The sequence below is a fragment of the Pygocentrus nattereri genome, chromosome 7, assembly GCF_015220715.1.
Source record: "Pygocentrus nattereri isolate fPygNat1 chromosome 7, fPygNat1.pri, whole genome shotgun sequence".
Classification (NCBI taxonomy): Eukaryota; Metazoa; Chordata; class Actinopteri; order Characiformes; family Serrasalmidae; genus Pygocentrus; species Pygocentrus nattereri.
The window spans coordinates 25,344,842-25,363,893 of NC_051217.1; the positions used below are offsets into that span (position 1 = coordinate 25,344,842).

General features: G+C 45.3%; 1 protein-coding gene across 4 annotated transcripts in view; it reads right to left on the reverse strand.

The window, feature by feature from the left end:
* The window catches only part of LOC108412818 (spectrin beta chain, non-erythrocytic 4), a 150,380-nt gene that overhangs the window by 73,532 nt on the left and 57,796 nt on the right, over positions 1-19,052 (reverse strand). For all 4 annotated transcript variants that reach the window (XM_017685043.2, XM_017685042.2, XM_017685041.2 and 1 more), the window contains exons 11-16: positions 17,535-17,693; positions 16,336-16,638; positions 15,786-15,936; positions 14,775-15,199; positions 13,817-14,262; positions 7,383-7,520 (exon numbers count right to left, since the gene is read on the reverse strand). In XM_017685043.2, coding sequence (XP_017540532.1) covers positions 7,383-7,520; positions 13,817-14,262; positions 14,775-15,199; positions 15,786-15,936; positions 16,336-16,638; positions 17,535-17,693 — 1,622 coding nt within the window. The remainder of the gene's footprint in view (positions 1-7,382; positions 7,521-13,816; positions 14,263-14,774; positions 15,200-15,785; positions 15,937-16,335; positions 16,639-17,534; positions 17,694-19,052) is intronic.

Below are 19,052 nucleotides of genomic sequence, written 5' to 3' on the forward strand. Positions count from 1 at the left end.
CAGCAGTATGATAATTAGTTATCAGTGGTGGATGAAGAACACAAACCATGTACTGGAGTTAAAGTAGAGACACCCAAGGTAAAATATTACTCCAGTAAAAGTAGAAGTTCCTCCCTTTAGACCTCCACTTGAGTAAAAGTACTAAGGTATTTACATTCAAAAGTACTGAAGTATGAAAGTGAAAGTACTAATAGATTAATTATGGCTCTGGTGTCCTGTTATCATTTTTATAACAAGACTCACTTCATGAACTCATTTTAGGTGAAAGTCCTCCAGTGTCTCTCTGTCTTTTAATAGAACGTCATTAATTAGTGACGCTGACGTCTATTAAAATGATCATAGGCACAAAACACTGAAGACAAACAGTTTTCATCAGTGTAACCCACCTCAAAAGGACATTTTCTATACTGCTCTATACTGTTTGAAGTTCATAGCAAATTCCTGTAGCGCTGTTAAAATCAACCGGTTACGGCTAGTTTCTAGAAGAGAGAAAATAATGCGCAGTAGGCTAGAGTTGCAGCTTGCAGCTACTCCTCTTTTACAAACTGAACTGAAGTGTTTGAACTGATTTAAGACATATTACAGTCAAGTAGTGAGAAGGATTAGTGTTTTTCCAATTTTTTGGGAGAAGTTGGTGTTCTTTTGGAGGGTTTCTAATCGAGAATTCCTCATTTTGGTGCGCAACTCCGGTGAGTCATAATTTTCAGTGCTATGCTAGTCACTCTATTAGCCGGTTTCTAACTTTAAAAAATGTAAAATTCAAGGCAGAAGTGTGTAAAAACAGTTTTGAAGAGAGAAAAAAACAATTGGAGTTGTGATTAAGTTCATTTTGACTATTAAGCAACAGTATATTTTGTATTTGTTTTTTCAGTTATGGTTGATGCACGAGAAAAAAAAAAGCTAACTGCTAGCACCAGTATGTGGGGCTAGTCACACCCATGCTTGTAATTTGATACGTGATGTGCAAATTAGCCTCTAAAACATACTGATTTTGACTCTAAGTTGTCATATATCATAGAGGTATAAGGTGATTTGAAGTATTGAAGTTATTTTTACAGTTCATAAGGGAGAAACAGGTCTGTTAGGCATTTAACATTTAACTTTACTAATCTGTAAAAGAAGAGTGTGTAATGTGAAGTAGTAACAGTAGTGTTTATTTGTTGCATAGATTTTTTTTTTCTGCCTGTTGAACTGATCTGGATTGTGAAACACATGAGCGCAGACTATTAGGAGAATGGAACGGCGAGCCAGACCCCGTGTGGACGAGTCATTCTGCTTTCGTATAGGGAAAATAGCCGGAGCTACAGATAAGACTTCAACCAGCTATTCGTGCACATTCATAAGCAACAAAATTTTTTTTTTGTTGAGAATACACACACATTTTGGACTGCAACAAACAAACTGAATAACTGAGTTCAAGTTGTCCTGGAACAGACTCTCCCAAAATTTTATGCTGCTGCACTGACGTTGAACCGTGTGCTGCACTGGGTCAGTATGACCAACAGGTCAAAACAAGCTCTAAACAAAGTGACCGCTGTGCCCTGATTGGTGCTCTTGCTTTTCGCTTCTTTCGTTTTGTTACGTTTTTATACACACAGAAACCAAAAGGAACGACAGATTTCTCAAAATGTAGTGGAGGAAAAAGTCAGATATTAGACTTTGAAATGTAGTGGAGTGAAAGTAAAAAGTCACCCAGAACGGAGAAACTTCAGTACAGATATACAAAAAAATACTTAAGTACAGAAACCAATTACATTTACTTAGATACTGTCCACCTCTCCATGGATCACCACCTTATCGTGGTTGAATGATCCTAGGAGCTATGTTGTCTGGAGCAAAAGCTCCTGGTAGGGACTCCCATGGCAAACTGGTCCTAGGTGACAGGCCAGACAAAGTGTGATCCACAATCACCACTATGAAAACAAAAAGGAAGGACTTGTGTACCCTGCCCGGATCAGGGTTACCGGGGCCCCACCCTGGAGCCAGGCCTGGGGGAGGGGCTCGCCAGCGAGTGTCTGGTGGCCGGGCATTCACTCGGCCGGGCCCAGCCCGAAGGAGCTACATGAGTCCCGCCTCCCATCGACCCACCACCGATGGGAGGGGCAGCAGTAGGGGTGTGGTGCATTGTGGATCGGGCAGTGTCCAAAGGCGTGGGCCTTCGTGTTCTGATCCTCGGTTGCTGAAACTAGCTTTTGGAACTTGGAACGTTACCTCACTGGCGGGGAAGGAGCCTGAGTTGGTGCGTGAGGTTGAGAGATACCGGCTAGATATAGTCGGGCTCACCTCAACACACAGCTTGGGCTCTGGGTCCAATCTCCTTGAGAGAGGCTGGACTTTTTTCTTTTCTGGAGTTGCCCATGGTGAGAGGCGGCAGGCAGGTGTGGGCTTTCTCATAGCCCCTCGACTCGGCGCCTGTATGTTGGGGTTTTCCCCGGTGGACGAGAGGGTAGCTTCCCTACGCCTTCGGGTCCTTGGGAGGGGTGCTTGAAAGTGCTCCTCCTGGAGCAGTAAGACCTGGAGGGGTGTGATTGGGAGGAATGGCCTCTCTGATCTGAACCCGAGTGGTGTTCAGTTTTTGGACTTCTGTGCAAACCACAGTTTGTCCATAATGAACACCATGATGGAACACAAGGATGTCCATAAGTGCACATGGCAACAGGACACCCTAGGCCGCAGTTCAATGATTGACTTTGTAGTCGTGTCAGCGGACTTGCGGCCATGTGTATTGGACACTCGGGTAAAGAGAGGAGCTGAGCTGTCAACTGATCACCACCTGGTGGTGAGTTGGATCAGGTGGTGGGGGAAGATGCCGGTCAGACCAGGCAAACCCAAAAGTATAGTGACTGTAGCTGTGGTCGCAAGGTAGTTGGTGCCTGTCGGGGCGGTAATCCTCGAACCTGGTGGTGGACACCCCAGGTGAGAGATGCCGTCAAGCTGAAGAAGGAGTCCTACCGGACATGGTTGGCCTGTAGGACACCAGAGGCAGCTGGCAGGTATCGACAGGCCAAGCGATCTGCGGCTTCAGTCGTTGCCAAGGCAAAAACCCGGGTGTGGGAAGAGTTCGGTGAGGCCTTGGAAAGTGACTAAGTCGGCTCTGAAAAGATTCTGGCAAACCGTCAGGCGACTCAGAAGGGGAAAGCAGTGTGCCACTAGCACTGTATATAGTGGAGATGGTGTGCTGCTGACTTCGACTGAAGACGTCCTTGGGCGGTGGAAGGAATACTTTGAGGACCTTCTCAATCCCACCAGCACGTTCTCCAGTGAGGAGGCAGAGTCTGGGGACACGGGAATAGGCTTGTCCATTACTGAGGCCGAAGTCGCTAAGGTAGTTAAAAAGCTCCTTGGCAGCAGGGCTCCAGGGGTGGATGAGACCCGTCCCGAGTTCCTCAAGGCTCTGGATGTTGTGGGGCTGTCTTGGCTGACACGCCTTTTCAACATTGCGTGGACATCGGGGGTGGTGCCACTGGATTGGCAGACTGGGGTGGTGGTGCCTCTTTTTAAAAAGGGGGACCGGAGGGTGTGTTCCAACTATAGGGGAATCACACTCCTCAGCCTCCCTGGCAAGGTCTATGCAGGGGTACTGGAGAAGAGAGTCCGGCTCATAGTCGAACCTCAGATTCAGGAGGAGCAGTGCGGGTTCCGCCCTGGTCGTGGAACACTGGACCAACTCTTTACCCTCTCCAGGATTCTGGAGGGTTCATGGGAGTTTGCCCAATCAGTCCACATGTGCTTTGTGGATTTGGAGAAGGCATTCGACTGTGTTCCCCGGGGTATTCTGTGGGAGGTGCTTCGGGAGTATGGGGTACATGGCTCTTTGCTACGAGCCATTCAGGCCCTATACACACAAAGCAGGAGCTTGGTTCGCATGGCCAGCAGTAAGTCAGACTTTTTCCCAGTGAGAGTTGGACTCCATCAGGGCTGCCCTTTGTCACCGATTCTATTCATAATTTTTATGGATAGAATTTCTAGGCGCAGTCAGGGGATGGAGGGTGTCCGGTTTGGTGACCTCAGGGTCACATCGCTGCTGTTTGCAGATGATGTGGTCCTATTGGGGACATCAGGCCGTGAACTTCAGCTTTCACTGGATCGGTTTGCAGCAGAGTGTGAAGCGGCCGGGATGAGGATCAGTACCTCCTAATCCGAGGCCATGGTTCTCACGCAGGAAAGGGTGGAGAGCCCTCTCTGGGTCAGGGATGAGCTCTTGCCTCAAGTGGAGGAGTTTAAGTATCTCGGGGTCTTGTTCACGAGTGATGGTACAAGGGAGCGGGAGATTGACAGGCAGATTGGTGCTGGGTCAGCAGTGATGCGGGCTCTTTACCGGTCTGTTGTGGTAAAGAAAGCTGAGTCATAACGCAAGGCTCTCGATTTACCGGTCGATCTACGTTCCCACCCTCACCTATGATCATGAGCTTTGGGTAATGACCGAAAGAACGAGATCACGAATGCAAGCGGTCGAAATGAGTTTCCTCCGCAGGGTGGCTGGACTCTCCCTTAGAGATAGGGTGAGAAGTTCGGTCATCCGGGAGGGACTCAAAGTAGAGCCGCTGCTTCTCCATGTTGAGAGGAGCCAGTTGAGGTGGTTCGGGCATCTGGTTAGGATGCCTCCTGGACGCCTCCCTTGGGAGGTGTCACAGGCAAGTCCACCGGGGAGGAGACCCCGGGGAAGACCCAGGACATGCTGGCGTGACTATATCGCCCAGCTGGCCTGGGAGCGCCTCGGAATCCCTCCCAGGGAGCTAGTGGAAGTGGCTGGGGAAAGGGAGGTCTGGGCCTCATTGCTCAGGATGCTGCCCCCGCGACCCGAACCCCGGAGAAGCGGAAGATGATGGATGGATGGATGGATGGATAGTTACTGTCCAACACTGATAATAAGGAATATCAATAACCAGTAATTTTGCTTTATTTTCATTTTATGTGCACAATATAATCCATACATGAAGTGCCATGAGTGTAAGAACTCTAAACTCTCAGTGACCGGACAGGCTTTCTGAGCACCAGCTGGACATTATACCTCTCTACTCATATCACTATGATCACTAGACAACTTTATTTATACATCTATAAATTAAAAAAAAAAATTGGGACGGGGCAACAAAAGGCTGGTAAAGCTGGTAAAGATGAGGAGGGGGTCACCACTCTGTGAAAAACTGCACCATCAAATAGAGCAACAATTCAAAAGGAATGTTTCTCAACATGAAATAGCAAAGAACTTCTGCTTTTCATCGTCTATGGTACATAATATCATTAAAAGACTTAGAGAATCTGGAGAAATCTCTGTATGTAAGGGACGAGACCAAAAACCAGCATTTGCTGGCCGCGATCTTTGGGCCCTCAGGCAGCACTGCATTAAAAACAGACATGATTCTGTAGTGGAAGTCACAGCATGGGCTCAGAAACACTTCTGAAAACCACTAACTGTGAAAACAGTTCATCACTGCATCCAAAATGCAAGTTAAAACTAGAACACAAAGAAGAAACCAAATATAAACAGGATCCAGAAATGCTGGCACCTTCTCTGAGCCAGAGCTCATTTAAAATGGACTGAGGGGAAGTGGAAAAGTGTCCTGTGGTCCGATTGAATCAACATTTAAAATTCTTTTTGGAAATCATGGTTACGGTGTCCTCCGGGCTAAAGACCACTCAGCTTGTCAGTGTACAGTTCAAAAGCCAGTACTCATGATTGTTTAGGGGGGCATTAGTGCCCATGGCATGGGTGACGTACTCATCTGTGAAGGCGCCATTAAAGCTGAATGATATATATACATGTTTCAGCAACATCTGCTGCCATCCAGACGATGGTAAATGCCCCCATCCCAACTTTTTTGTTGTTTGTTGAGGTGTTGTTGGCCTCAAATTTAAAATGGGTATATATTTTTCAAAAATAATAAAATTTCTCAGTTTCAACATTTGATATGTTGTCTTTGTAGTATGTTTCTTTAAATATAGTTCACATGATTTTCATCCTATTTTTATTTACATTCTGCACAGCATCCCACCTTTTTTGGAAATGGGGTTGTAGATGACTTCCCCTCTGGGATGAATAAATAATCTATTAATTAATTGTGCATCATGATACAGATAAATCAGACGAACGTTATAAACCTGTACATTATTTTACGGGATTTTGTTCAGAGTTAAAGTCGTTTAAGCAAGATCTTTAGTAGCAATAAATAAACAAACGACACGCACTGCTCAGAAATATCTCCTTAAAAACGGCCGTTTTGACTGGATATTAAATAAAGGAGGACCGCTTCATGCTCTCCTAGTGTTTAACCCGCGCAGTGTTGATGTGGTCAGTGGACTTATGAGAAGCAGTCGGGGCCAGTGAGAGAGATAGAGGTCATGTGAGCTCAGTCCAGCTTGGATTAGCTCAGCGTGTAAGAGCACAGCAGATGGCAGCACCCTCAGAAGAGCTGTTAATGCCAAAGTCACCCAAAACGGCAACAGTGGAGTTTAACACATTCGCGCACACGCAGCGCTGTGCTGCATTTACCACTCCCGCCCCTTTTACGGAAGGACCAGGAACCTGATTATTAAAGAGCACATACCATGGAATAGTGAATTTCTTTCAACTTTCTTGCTTTATTTATTTATTTATATATTTTGACCTGATTTTCTCCCCAATTTAGTCGCTTATTTTTTCAATTTAGCTTCCTCCAAGACCTGTGAAACCAGCCATTTAAAAATAAATATTTAAAGGACTGCTTTTATGAAGGTCTTATTATAACCTACTGCTTTTTATTCTTATTATTTGTTAGGCAGTTTATGATAAGACTATAAAAAAATTCTGGACAAATGAGATGATTTGACCCGATTTTATTCATACATATCGCTGTTGTTGAAAGAAAACCTTGTATCTCAGTTTTTGACGTTTTTCAGTTTTTGACAATTTAAAAATACCTGTTGTCCTTTACATTGTGTGCAAATTTCATGATGAATGGACTAAAAGAAATTACCCAAAATGTCTTGGAAAGACGTCTGGTTCCATTGACTTACACTAACAGTAAAGCATGTTTTTTCCTTCTCCTGTGAAGTCACCATTTTGGAGATACAAGGTTTTCTTGCACCAGCAGCGATTTGTTGTAAGTACACTTAAAAAGATGGCTCTTCAAGGGTTCCTTGGTAGAGACAATGTTTTTTACAGAACCATGGACATGATTAAAGGGTTCTTAGCCTCAACGAATCAACTTTTATTTAACCCCAGAGAACATTGAGGGTGACCATGATTTACAATGTTGCTGAGTTGACACAGGAAAAAGGGACTGATGACGTATTAAAACACATAAAATAATAAAAGTAAATTCAATCATATTAATAAAATGGCTCAAATCAAGTAAGTAAATCAGGTAAGTGCCAGTAAACAACACACAGCTGTGCTGTACCTGCTGTTAAGGTGGTCCTGACACCCTCTGACCTCGGTGGAGCTGGGGTGACCGCTGTCCAGCAGCTGCTGCACGATCTGATTAACATCCAGAATCCGTCCCATCAGGCTATTCATCTCCTGATCCAGGCTTTCAAACCTAAAACAAACACACAGGAGGAGAGTGAGTTACTACATACACTATATTTCCAGAAGTATTTGCTCGTCTGGCTTCACATGCATATGAACTTGAGTGAGATTCCATGGATTAAGAATGGGACTTCACTCAAGTTTACATGCATTTGAAGTCAGCCGGGCGAATACCTGTGGCAATATAGTGTAAGTTCTAGGAATGCTTTTAGTGGCATTAAACTCTTGAGACATCTAGTTTCATTCACCACCAATGTGCTGTGATGTCACCAATATGATGTCGGCCCACCCATTGCAGCTATAACAGCTTCAACTGTTCTGGGAGTTCTTTCCACAAGGGTTAGGAATGTTTATGGGAATTTTTGACCATTCTTCCAGAAGCGCATTTGTGAGGTCAGACACTGATGTTGGATGAGAAGGCCTGGCTCGCAGTCTCCGCTCTAAGGCCCAATCCCATTTACATTTACATTTATGGCATTTGGCTGATGCTCTTATCCAGCGACTTACAATTTGATCATTTTACACAGGTAGGCCAAGGTGATGTTAGGAGTCTTGCCCAAGGACCCTTATTGGTATAGTGTAGGGTGCTTACCCTGGTCGGGGATTGAACCCCAGTCTACAGCGTAGAAGGCAAAGGTGTTAACCACTACACTAACCAACCACTACACCATTTCACCCCTTGCCCCTAACATTTAGCCCTACCCCTCCGTTTTGCGTGTTCACATCTGGGGTAGGGTTGTCCCGATAGTTGTTGAGATGGAGGGGTAGGGCTGTCCCGATTGTTGAGATGGAGGGATAGGGTGAAGTGTTGGGGCTACATGTCCCTTCAAATGGAGGTTTTTCAGAGGTGCACTACAAACGGAGTGTTATGAGAAAATTCCCAGAATGCCCTGCGAATCATCAGCAAGATGGCTGCACAAGTGGCAAAAGAGACACATAAATGTGAGTATTTCTCTGTTAAAAAGCCGCTATGCTGTAAGAACCACTGTAATAGCGTTTTATAGTCATTTCCTTCATAACATGCATATAAATCTCTCAATGTCTCGGTCGCTAGCTAGCGAAATGAATCATTCCACCTTAAATGGTACAGCAGTTATGTTCTGGTACATGAGGTTGCTGCACCATTTAAGGTGGAACGGGAAAATTCTATCATGAAGCTGGCGATTAAAAAGCAAAGTTCAGCTTCACATCACCGAAAAATTCTTGGTGGCGATAATAATCATCATCCCCCTCTTTGAAGGTGTATGATGCCCTAAATGCATTTAAGCAGTGAAGAGCTGACCTTTTCCCTCTGCTGTCACTGCAGATGGGCAGGGTCGCCTACAGAGCAGTAGCTAGTTGCTGTTGAAGTGATGTAGTTTTCTGTTTGTGCTCTGTCGGTAACTCGTTTGATTGATTGATGCGTAAAACTGAAGTTGTGAATAAATCGAGTGCCCGTGCTTTTCAGTCTCCTTCGGATAAACGGCAAATGTCAGTGTGATATACCATTATTGCTATAGTCTAGAGGCGAAGCAGGAAAACACATCCTGATTATTTTTTCAGGCTATTTTAAATACAATTCACCTGTCCTGTCATGTAACACAAGTGAGATCACCGTGGCTGGAGGCGGCATATTGGACGGAAAACCTTGTCAAAGCATAGACCGAGCATCAGAATGGGGAAGAAAGGTGATTTAAGGGACTTTGAACATGGTTTGAACAGACGGGCTGGTCTTAGTATTTCAGAAACTGCTGATCTAATGGGATTGTCACGCACAACCATCTCTAGGGTTTACAGAGAATGGTCCGAAAAAGAGAAAATATCCAGTGAGCGGCAGTTGTGTGGACAAAAATGCCTTGTTGATGTGAGAGGTAAGAAGAGAATGGGCAGACTGGTTTGAGATGATAGAAAGGCAACAGTAACTCAAATAACCAACCAAAATCTCTGAGGAATGTTTCCAACACCTTGTTGAAAGTATGCCATGAAGAATTAAGGCAATTCTGAAGGCAAAAGGGGGTCCAACCTTTTACTAGCACCTAATAAAGTGGCCAGTGAGTGTATATAAGTTAGAAACACATTTGGGACCCCTTCCTGGATCGGGGCCTTGTCATGTCGGAAGGGCTTGTGTGGTCTAGGGATCTTCAGAGCTAAGTTGTCGGGAGCAATATGCTCCTGGTAGGGTCTCCCAAGGTGAACAGGTCTGGAGTGAAGACCCAGACTAACGCGATCCAAACTACTCCATGAATATCGTACACAAAAAATTGTGTACCCTGCCCAGGATAGGGTCACCGGGACCTACCCCTGGAGCCAGGCCTGGGGGTAGTGTTCCACGGCGAGCGCCTTGTAGTCCGGCAGCCCATGTAACCCGGCCGGGCTCAGCCTGAAGAGGCAGCGGTGCAGTGCCGTATTGGCACTGGACTAGTAGGAGATTGCAGGGAGGCCCTCTTGGTACATGGAACGTAACCTCACTGGGGGTGGTTGGTTAGTGTAGTGGGTAACACCTCTGCCTTCTACACTGTAGACTGGGGTTCAATCCCCACCTGGGTAAGCACCCTACACTGTACCAATAAGAGTCCTCGGAGACCTGGAGAGGCGTGATTGGGAAGAAATGCCTGCCTGATCTAAACCCGAATGGTGAATTGTTATTGGACGTCTGTGCCAGGCATGGATTGTCCATAACAAACACCAAGTTCAAACACAAGGATGTTCATAAGTGTACATGGTACCAGAGCTCCTTGGGTCAAAGGTCAATGATCGACTTTGTTGTCGTTTCATCTGACTTGGGACCAAATGTTCTGCACATTAGGGTGAAGAGAGGTGCTGAGCAGTCAAATGATCGCCTGCTGGTGAGTTGGATCAGATGGCAGGGAAGACTGATGGTCAGATCCGGTAGGTCCAAGCGAATAGTGACGGTGTGCTGGGAAAGACTTTCGGAGGCCCCTGTTCAGAATGATTTCAACTCCCACCTCTGGGAGTTTCTCTCATGTCCCGGAGGAGGTAGGGGACATGGAGTCTGAATGGACCCTGTTCAAAACTTTCATTGTGGAAGCTGCCAGGCATACCTCTGGCCAAAAGCTTGTGGGTGCCTGTCGGGGCGGTAACCTAAGAACCTCCTGGTGGACACCGGTGGTGAGGGATGCCGTCAAGCTGAAGAAAGAGGCCTTTAGGGACTGGTTGGCCCGAAGGACTCCCGATTCAGCAGATAGGTACCGACAGGCTAAAAAGGTGGCAGCTGCAACTGTGGCAGAAGCAAAATCCAGGGCATGGGAGGAGTTTGGTGAGGCCATGGAAAAAGACTTTTGTTCGGCCTCAAAGAGGTTCTGGACAACTGTCCGGCGACTCAGGAGTGGTCAGGGTGGATGCGCCCAAGGTGTATTCGGCAAGGGTGGAGAAACTCTGACCTCGAATGAGGACATTGTCGGTCGGTGGAAGGAGCACTTTGAGGAACTTCCTAATTTAGGAGACGTGCCTCCCTCATGGGAGTCAGGGCCAGAGGCTCCTGGGGTGTCAAGTTCCATTTCCCTGGTGGAGGTCACCAAGGTAGTTGGGAAGCTCCTCAGTGGCAAGGCACCGGGGGTGGATGAGATTTGTCCAGAAATGTTTAAGGCTCTGGATATTGTGGGGCTGTCGTGGCTAACATGCTTCTGCAATATTGCATGGACCTCGGGAACAGTACCCTTGGACTGCCAGACTGGGGTAGTGGTCCCTATTTTTAAAAAGGGGGACCGGAGGGTGTGTGCCAACTATCAGGGTATCACACTGGGAAAGTCTATGCAAAGGTGCTGGAAAGGAGACTCCGTCCGATAGTTGAACCTCAGATTGAGGAGGAATAATGTGGATTCTGTCCCGGCCGTGGATCAATGGACCAGCTTTTCACCCTCTCACAGAGGGTTGTGCCCTGTCTCCACTCTTGTTCGTGATATTCATGGACAGAGTGTCAGGGCGTAGCCGGGGTCAGGAGGGCATTGTGGAGGCCGGAGGGTGGCGTCTCTGCTATTTGCAGATGATGTTGTTCTTTTGGGGGAATCACATGGATGCCTCCAGCGCTCGCTGGAGCGGTGGAGGCGGAGTGTGAAGCGGTTGGTATGCGGAACAGCACCTCCAAGTCTGAGTCCATGGTCTTGGCCCGGAAAAGGATGGCATGCCCACTCCAGGTAAGGGGAAAGGACCTGCCCCAGGTGGAGGAGTTTAAGTATCTTGGGGTCTTGTTCACGAGTGACGGGAAGAGGGATCGTGAGATCAGCCGCAGGCTGGGGCAGGCGGCAACAGTAATGTGGTCACTGTACCCGACTATAGTGGTGAAGAGGGAGTTGAGCCAAAAGGCGAAGCTCTCTGTTTACCGGTTGATCTACATCCCAACCTTCACCTATGGTCATGAGCTGTGGGTACTGACCGAAAGAACGAGATCGCAAATACAAGCGGCGGAAATTAGCTTTCTTCGTTGGGTGGCGGGCTACACGCTATGCGATTGAGTGAGGAGCTCGGTCATCTGGGAGGAGCTCAGAGTAGAGCCGCTACTCCTCCGCATTGAGAGGAGCCAGCTGAGGTGGTTTGGGCATCTGATCCGGATGTTCCAGGCACGGCCTACCGGGACAAGACCCCGGGGTCGTCCTAGGACCCGCTGGAGGGATTATATCTCCAAGTTGGCCTGGGAGCGGCTTGGGGTCCCCGGGAATGAGCTGGAGGAGCTGGTCATCTGGGATTCTCTGCTCTCCCAAATGCTACCGCGACCCTATCGGGACTAGCGGACGATGATGATGACATTTGGGACTTTTAACTAACATTTTACTGTAGAATAATGACTCTATGAGTGACTCTATACCTTATGTTTATTTTATTAAAACTCAAAAAAACAGCCAGTTCATGACCAGCAAACACAGCTTTAAACAGCTGTTCACACATAAAATCATCATATTTTACATTAGAACACTAAAAAGTACTGAACTGCAAAAAAGTCAAGTTTTCAGGACTGACCAAACATCATGCTGATGTACTTTATCTGGACAAAAGTATGTGGACACCTGACTATCATACTTAAATGAATGTGTAGGACGTCCTGATCCAAAACCATGAGCATTAATATGAAGTTGCCCCCCTTTGTGACTGTAACAACCTCCACTCCTCTGGGAGGTTTTCCATAAGATTTAGGAGTGTGTTTGTGTCCATTCAGTGAAATGAGCCTTTGTGAGGTCAGAAACTGATGTTGGTTGAGAGGCTCTGGCTCACAATCTCCATTCTAATTCATCCCAAAGGTGTTCAGTGGGGTTGAGGTCAGGGCTCTGTGAGGTCACTGGAGTTTCTCCACACCAAACTGGTCAAACCATGTCTTTATGGATCTGCTTTGTGCTCAGGGGCTCAGTTCTGCTGGAACAGGAAAGGCTCTTCCCCAAACTGCTGACACAAAGCTGGAAGCTTAACTGTGTACAATGTCTTTGTGCCGTAGCTTCAACATCATCCTTCACTGGAACTGAGAGCCCAAACCCTGAGAAACAGCACAGCCAATCATCCCTCCTCCACCAAACTTTACTGTTGGCTCTATCCAGTAGCGTCTCCTGGCATCCACAAAAGCCAGATTCATTATCAGACTGACAGATAGAGAAGATGATTCATCACTCCAGGGAACATGTTCCCACTGATCCAGAGTCCAGTGGCGGCAATTTCAACCACTCCAGCCTCTGCTTGGTCATGCACATAGTGATCTTAGACTTTTGTGCAGCTGCTCAGCCATGGAAACCCATTTCTTGAAGCTCCTGATGCACAGTTCTTGTGCTGATGTTGCTTCCAGAGGTAGTTTGGAACTGTAGTGAGTGACAGCGATTTTGTGGTGCTACATGTCATCAAGACATCAGCTCTCAGCATACATGCTCTGTGAGTTTATGTGGTCCACTGCTTCATAATGGAGCTGTTGCTTCATTTTGTAATAACAGTATTTACAGTTGTCTGGGGCAGATCTAGCAGGGCAGAATGTACATAAGTTGTTGGAGACTGAATGGCTATGTGCTTGATTTTATATACCTGTTAGCAATGGGCGTGGCTTAAACACCTGAACTTAATAATTAAGATGGGTGTCCACATACTTTTTGGACATATAGTGTTTATTGTAATGCAAAATACCACTATTTTCCATCATCAAAATTCCATATAAACTCAAAAGACTCGTGTAGGTCTCTGGTGGTTCTGGATGGTAAATAAAATGTCTATATCTATGCTGTAATCATGGCGACACCTGGTTCCTGAACCATTTCACACCAAACCACTCTGAATCTCTCTGATTATACCTCACACACTGAGTTATGCAGAAATGTAGACATATCCAGTGTAAGCTACCTGTGTGCCACCACCTCCATGTCCTCCAGCCTCTCTGGAACCTCCATCCTGTTCATCCACTGCTCTTTCTCATCGATCCACACCTCACAGGCGTTCACTTCGCTAAACATGCGATAAACAGCCAGCGCGTCATGGAGCCACTGCTGCCGCAGCACTGCCACCTCCGCGACCTCGGTGTACAGCTGCTCCACCTCGCCCAGCCGCATCTGCACCTCCTCCAGCTCGCGGTACTGCAGCGGCAGCGCCACCATGTGTTTGTGCAGTGCTACTACGTGCAGACGGTGCTTATCGATATCCTCCCGAACGCTGCGGTGCTTCTTCAGCAGAGACTGGGTGGAATACTCATCATGTCCGAAATCTTCACTGGACACGAGCCTGTACTCATCCTGCAGCCAGGCCAGCAGGTCGTCCATCTCTGCCGTGAACTGGAAAAAGTTTAGCGCCTCCTGCAGGCAGAGATGGGTACAGTTAGGATTTTGCAACGTTAGAGATTATTTAACAACTCAGCCAGGATTGAGGTGAGTGAATGGTGATTTAGGCAGGCAATTAGCACCATGCTAACTGGCAGATTATAAGAGGTGAGGGAGAAATAGTAAGAGTAAACAATTTAGTGAGTGGGGGAATTATTTAGTAATAAAGTGAGTGTAATTAGTAAGTGAAATTTAAGGAGGGAAGTGTTCTGTTCTGATCATTATTTACTCATTAAAAATAACTTGAGTTGTTTATTTTAAACAATTCTATTCATATTAGAGGTTCAGATTAATAAACAGTTCTTTCATATTAAATGACAGACTGTAGAAAAGAGCGTTCTGTAAAAGCACTTTGAAAATCATTGAAAATGTTTTGTAATTAGATCACAGGTTACGTGTCGGGACTGAGAGGTGATCGGCATCTGAAATCAGTGATATTTGGTTCCAGTGTATCGAGAACATCAAGCTGTAACAGATCTAGTCCCCACCTGTAGATGACCGAGTCTCTGAGCAGCCTGGTCCTCCAGCCTCCTCCACTCTCCCTTCACGTCCATCAGCCTCTCCTGGATGCCGGCGGTGCCGAAGCTCTTCTGAGTGAGGATCTGCTTGCCCTTCTTCATGGTCTGCTGGAGCAGAGCACGGCGCGCCAGCAGCTCTCCGGCCAGGCCCTTGTGCTTCTGCAGGAGCCTCAGCACGCTGCTCAGGTCCTTCCCGCAGCTCTGAGTGGCCAGGATGGACGTCTTCTCCCGGATCCAGACCTCGGACTCTTCGACCTCCTGGAAAAAAGCCCACAGCTCCCGAGAGTCCTCCAGCTCGGAGCGCCGCTTCCCCGCCAGCTGCTTCAGCTCCTCCAGACATGTACTAACATGATTCACCCTGTTACAGATCACCTGAGGATCACATGGCTGATAACCTGAGAGAGAGAGAGAAGGTTAGGGGAAGGGAAAAACAAGGAATGAACACAAAACATGTGAAGAAAATAGAAAGGCAGAAAAATAGAAACAAAGTATCGAAAAACGGGATAAAATAAACAAAAAGAAAAAAGAAAGACAGAAAAAACAAAGGCAAAAAAGAAAAAAGAAAACAAAGGAACACAGAAAAAGAAAGAAAGAAAGAAAGAAAGAAGAAAAAAAGAAAAACAAGAAACAGTAGGGAACAAAAACAAGAAAGACAGAAAAAAAGAAGGAAAGAAAGAAAGAAAAACACTCCACAGGTTTAGTCCATGTGCTGATATGAACTCTTGTGGCTTAGACTGGAAAGTGTCAGGTGATCATTACTCACTCTGCCCTGCAGGGGGCTCTGAACACCTCAGAGAAACACAATGACCACAGGATGATCTTAACAGGTCTCAGGGAGCTGTTTTATTACTCATTTAGCATTTGGTGCATTCATAGCAGTAGCTGCTGTGGTTGTTGTGTTTGCTGACCCCTCCGAACAAAAACACTCCACAGTCTATTCAGTGGAGTTCAGATAAACGGAGAGATGGTTTGAGGACTCACCCTCGATGGTGGTGAACTTCAGAGCGGCCGTGTTCAGAGTTTGGACTCTCTCTGCCTGGACGCTGATGTCGGCCTCCTGCAGGCCGTGCTTCTGCAGCAGATCCTCCACCTCCAGCAGGTGTTTCCCGTAATCTTTAGACAGAAGCTGCACCTAAAAAACGAACAAAAACAGCTTAAAACCTCATATGAACATCATCGAGCTTTTTAAATGAAACACCAGAAGCCATATCGCCCCTACGCTTCCTGTAGTGTATTACAGTCTGTCAAAGTGACTGTGTGGATCATATGAACATTATAGAGCTTTTTAAATGAAACTGTAGAAGCTATATCGCCCCCTACGCTTCCTGTAGTGTATTACAGTCTGTCAGGATATGTTTGTCTTATTTGTTGTTAATGTTCTCAACTGCATGTTTCAACACTAAATATATAAATATAAATGTCAATAATGTATTATAAATGATTCTGTGTTTCTGTGCCTACTGTACTACTCTGCGTACGGTAACAAAATATTCACAAATATATTCAAACTAAAATTAGTGCTCTTTCCCACCTGCATCTCCTCCATCCAGTCAATCATGTAGACCATCTCCTGGAAGGTTTTCTGGAGAGCGAGGTTCTTCTCCAGCCGAGTTTTCCTCCCCACCACCAGCTCCTTCAGCAGACTCCACTGGCCCAGGATGTTCTCCTTACGCGCCAGGATGCGCCGGATGTCATAGTAACCCTCCGCCTCCATCTCAGCTGCCAGCTCCACCACCACGCCGATACGTTCCTCATAGGACGAAATATCCGCCTCGATCGCCTCATGTTTCTTCATGGCCGCCTCCACCGCAGGCAGGTCATAGCCAAAGTTATCCTGAAAGAAAAAAGGACAGAAATTCAAACTTTCAAAAGGCTGGAGTCGCTTGTGCTCTTTTTTGTGATTTTTATTTACAGGAATAATTTACATAATGTATCACATTATGAAACAGATACCAAAAGGTATTGTTATTTACTTTATTCAGCATTTCACACTTTTTGAAAACAATAATGTATTAAAAGACAAATAATATACTGTAGCTATCTAAAGTATTTACAATTATTTCTGCCAAAATATCCACCTCGCAAATTGATCACTACTTTTAAAATGTACATTTGCATTCTGGATATTAATTTCATTAGAACTTTGTTCTAAATATACATTTTATTAGAACTTTATTCTAGATATAAATTTTTATTAGAACTTCATTCTGAATATACATTTATTGGAACTTCTATTTGGATGTTAATTTTAATAGAACTATTCTAGATATACATTTTATTAGAACTTCCTTCTAGATATACATTTTACACTGATACTGACACTAACACTGATACTGACACTAACAATAGTGACACTAACACTGATACTGACACTAACAATAGTGACACTAGTACTGATACTGACACTAACAATAGTGACAGTAACACTGATAGTGACACTGACACTGATACTGACACTAACAATAGTGACAGTAACACTGATAGTGACACTGACACTGACACTGACACTAACAATAGTAACACTAACACTGATACTGACACTAACAATAGTGACACTAGTACTGATACTGACACTAACAATAGTGACAGTAACACTGATAGTGACACTGACATTGATACTGACACTAACAATAGTGACACTAACACTGATAGTGACACTGACACTGACACTAACACTAATATTCATACTGACACTGATACTGATATAATTTAGTTGGATGGAGTCAGAACCTGTGAAACGAGCCGCTGGTTCTCATTGAGCCACGCCTGCCTCATGGTGGTCTTGTGATCAAAGCGCTGAGCGAGTAGCTCTAGCTTCTCCTGACGAATTAGCTCCTTCCTCAGAGCCACGCCCCTCTCATGCTCTGCCTTCTCCAGCCGCTCCCAGGCCTTCAAACATGAAACAGATAAACACTAGTTTAAACACACAGAACAAGCTTTAAAGATCAGAGAAAACAGATTTATATTTTTAATATAATACTTTGATATAAAATGTAAACAATACCAACATTTCTAAATATACCATTCACTCAATATATGGAAACGTGGCAAAAAACAGCCTGCTCTGAATTTGATTTTGTGATGTCACAAGAACTCGTTTAGGTATACATATTCAGATTAAAGCTGTCTAGCTCTGCCCATTCATGCTGAAGTTATAATGTGGTAGCCAATCAAAACTGAGCATATTTACATATACACCCATCAGGCATAACATTCTGACCACCTCCTTGTTTTTACGCTCATTGTCCATTTTATCAGCACCACTTACTGTATAGGGTCACTTTGTAGTTCTACAGTTACAGACTGTAGTCCATCTGTTTCTCTGATACTTTGTTACCCTGTTTTTCAGTGGTCAGGACCCTCATGGACCCTCACAGAGCAGGTACTATTTGTGTGGTGGATCATTCTTAGCACTGCAGTAACACTGACGTGGTGGAGGTGTGTTAGTGTGTGTTGTGCTGGTATGAGTGGATCACGCACAGTAGTGCTGCTGGTAGTTTTTAAACATTCACTGTCCACCCTATTAGCCACTCCTACCTTGTCAGTCCACCTTGTAGATGTAAAATCAGAGACGATAGCTCACCTGCTGCTGCACAGTTTGTGTTGGTCATCCTCTAGTCCTTCATCAGTGGTCACAGGACGCTGCCCACAGGACGCTGTTGGCTGGATATTTTTGGTTGGTGGACTATTCTCAGTCCAGCAGTGGCATTGAGGTGTTTAAAAACTCCAACAGCACTGCTGTGTCTGATGCACTCAGACCAGCGCAACACACTAACACACCACCACCAGAAACAGGTGGACTACAGTCTGTAACTGTAGAACTACAAAGTGCACCAATACAGTAAGTGGAGCTGAATAAAATGGACAATAAGTGTAGAAACGAGGAGGAGGTGAGCATATTATGCCTGATTAGTGTTTAGTCATATGCAAAAAAAATCGGGCACCCAGTCAAATTACGTTTAGTTGAATATTCATGTGAAAATAATTATATATACTTATATATGGCATTTTCAGCAAATTCCAAATTTCTATTCATTTGTTTAACATATTAGAAAAAATGAAAAGCATGAAAAAAACTTAAAATGTGCTGTAACTTTTGCACAGGCTAAATTTTATGTCTCCAAATATGTCAAATTCAGAAAATACACAAGACTCTTCTCTGTCCTACCCTCTAAAAAGGGCTCTTCCAGGGTTCTTTAGTAAAGAAAATAGTTCTGTATAGAACAATGAACACTCAGAAACCCGTCT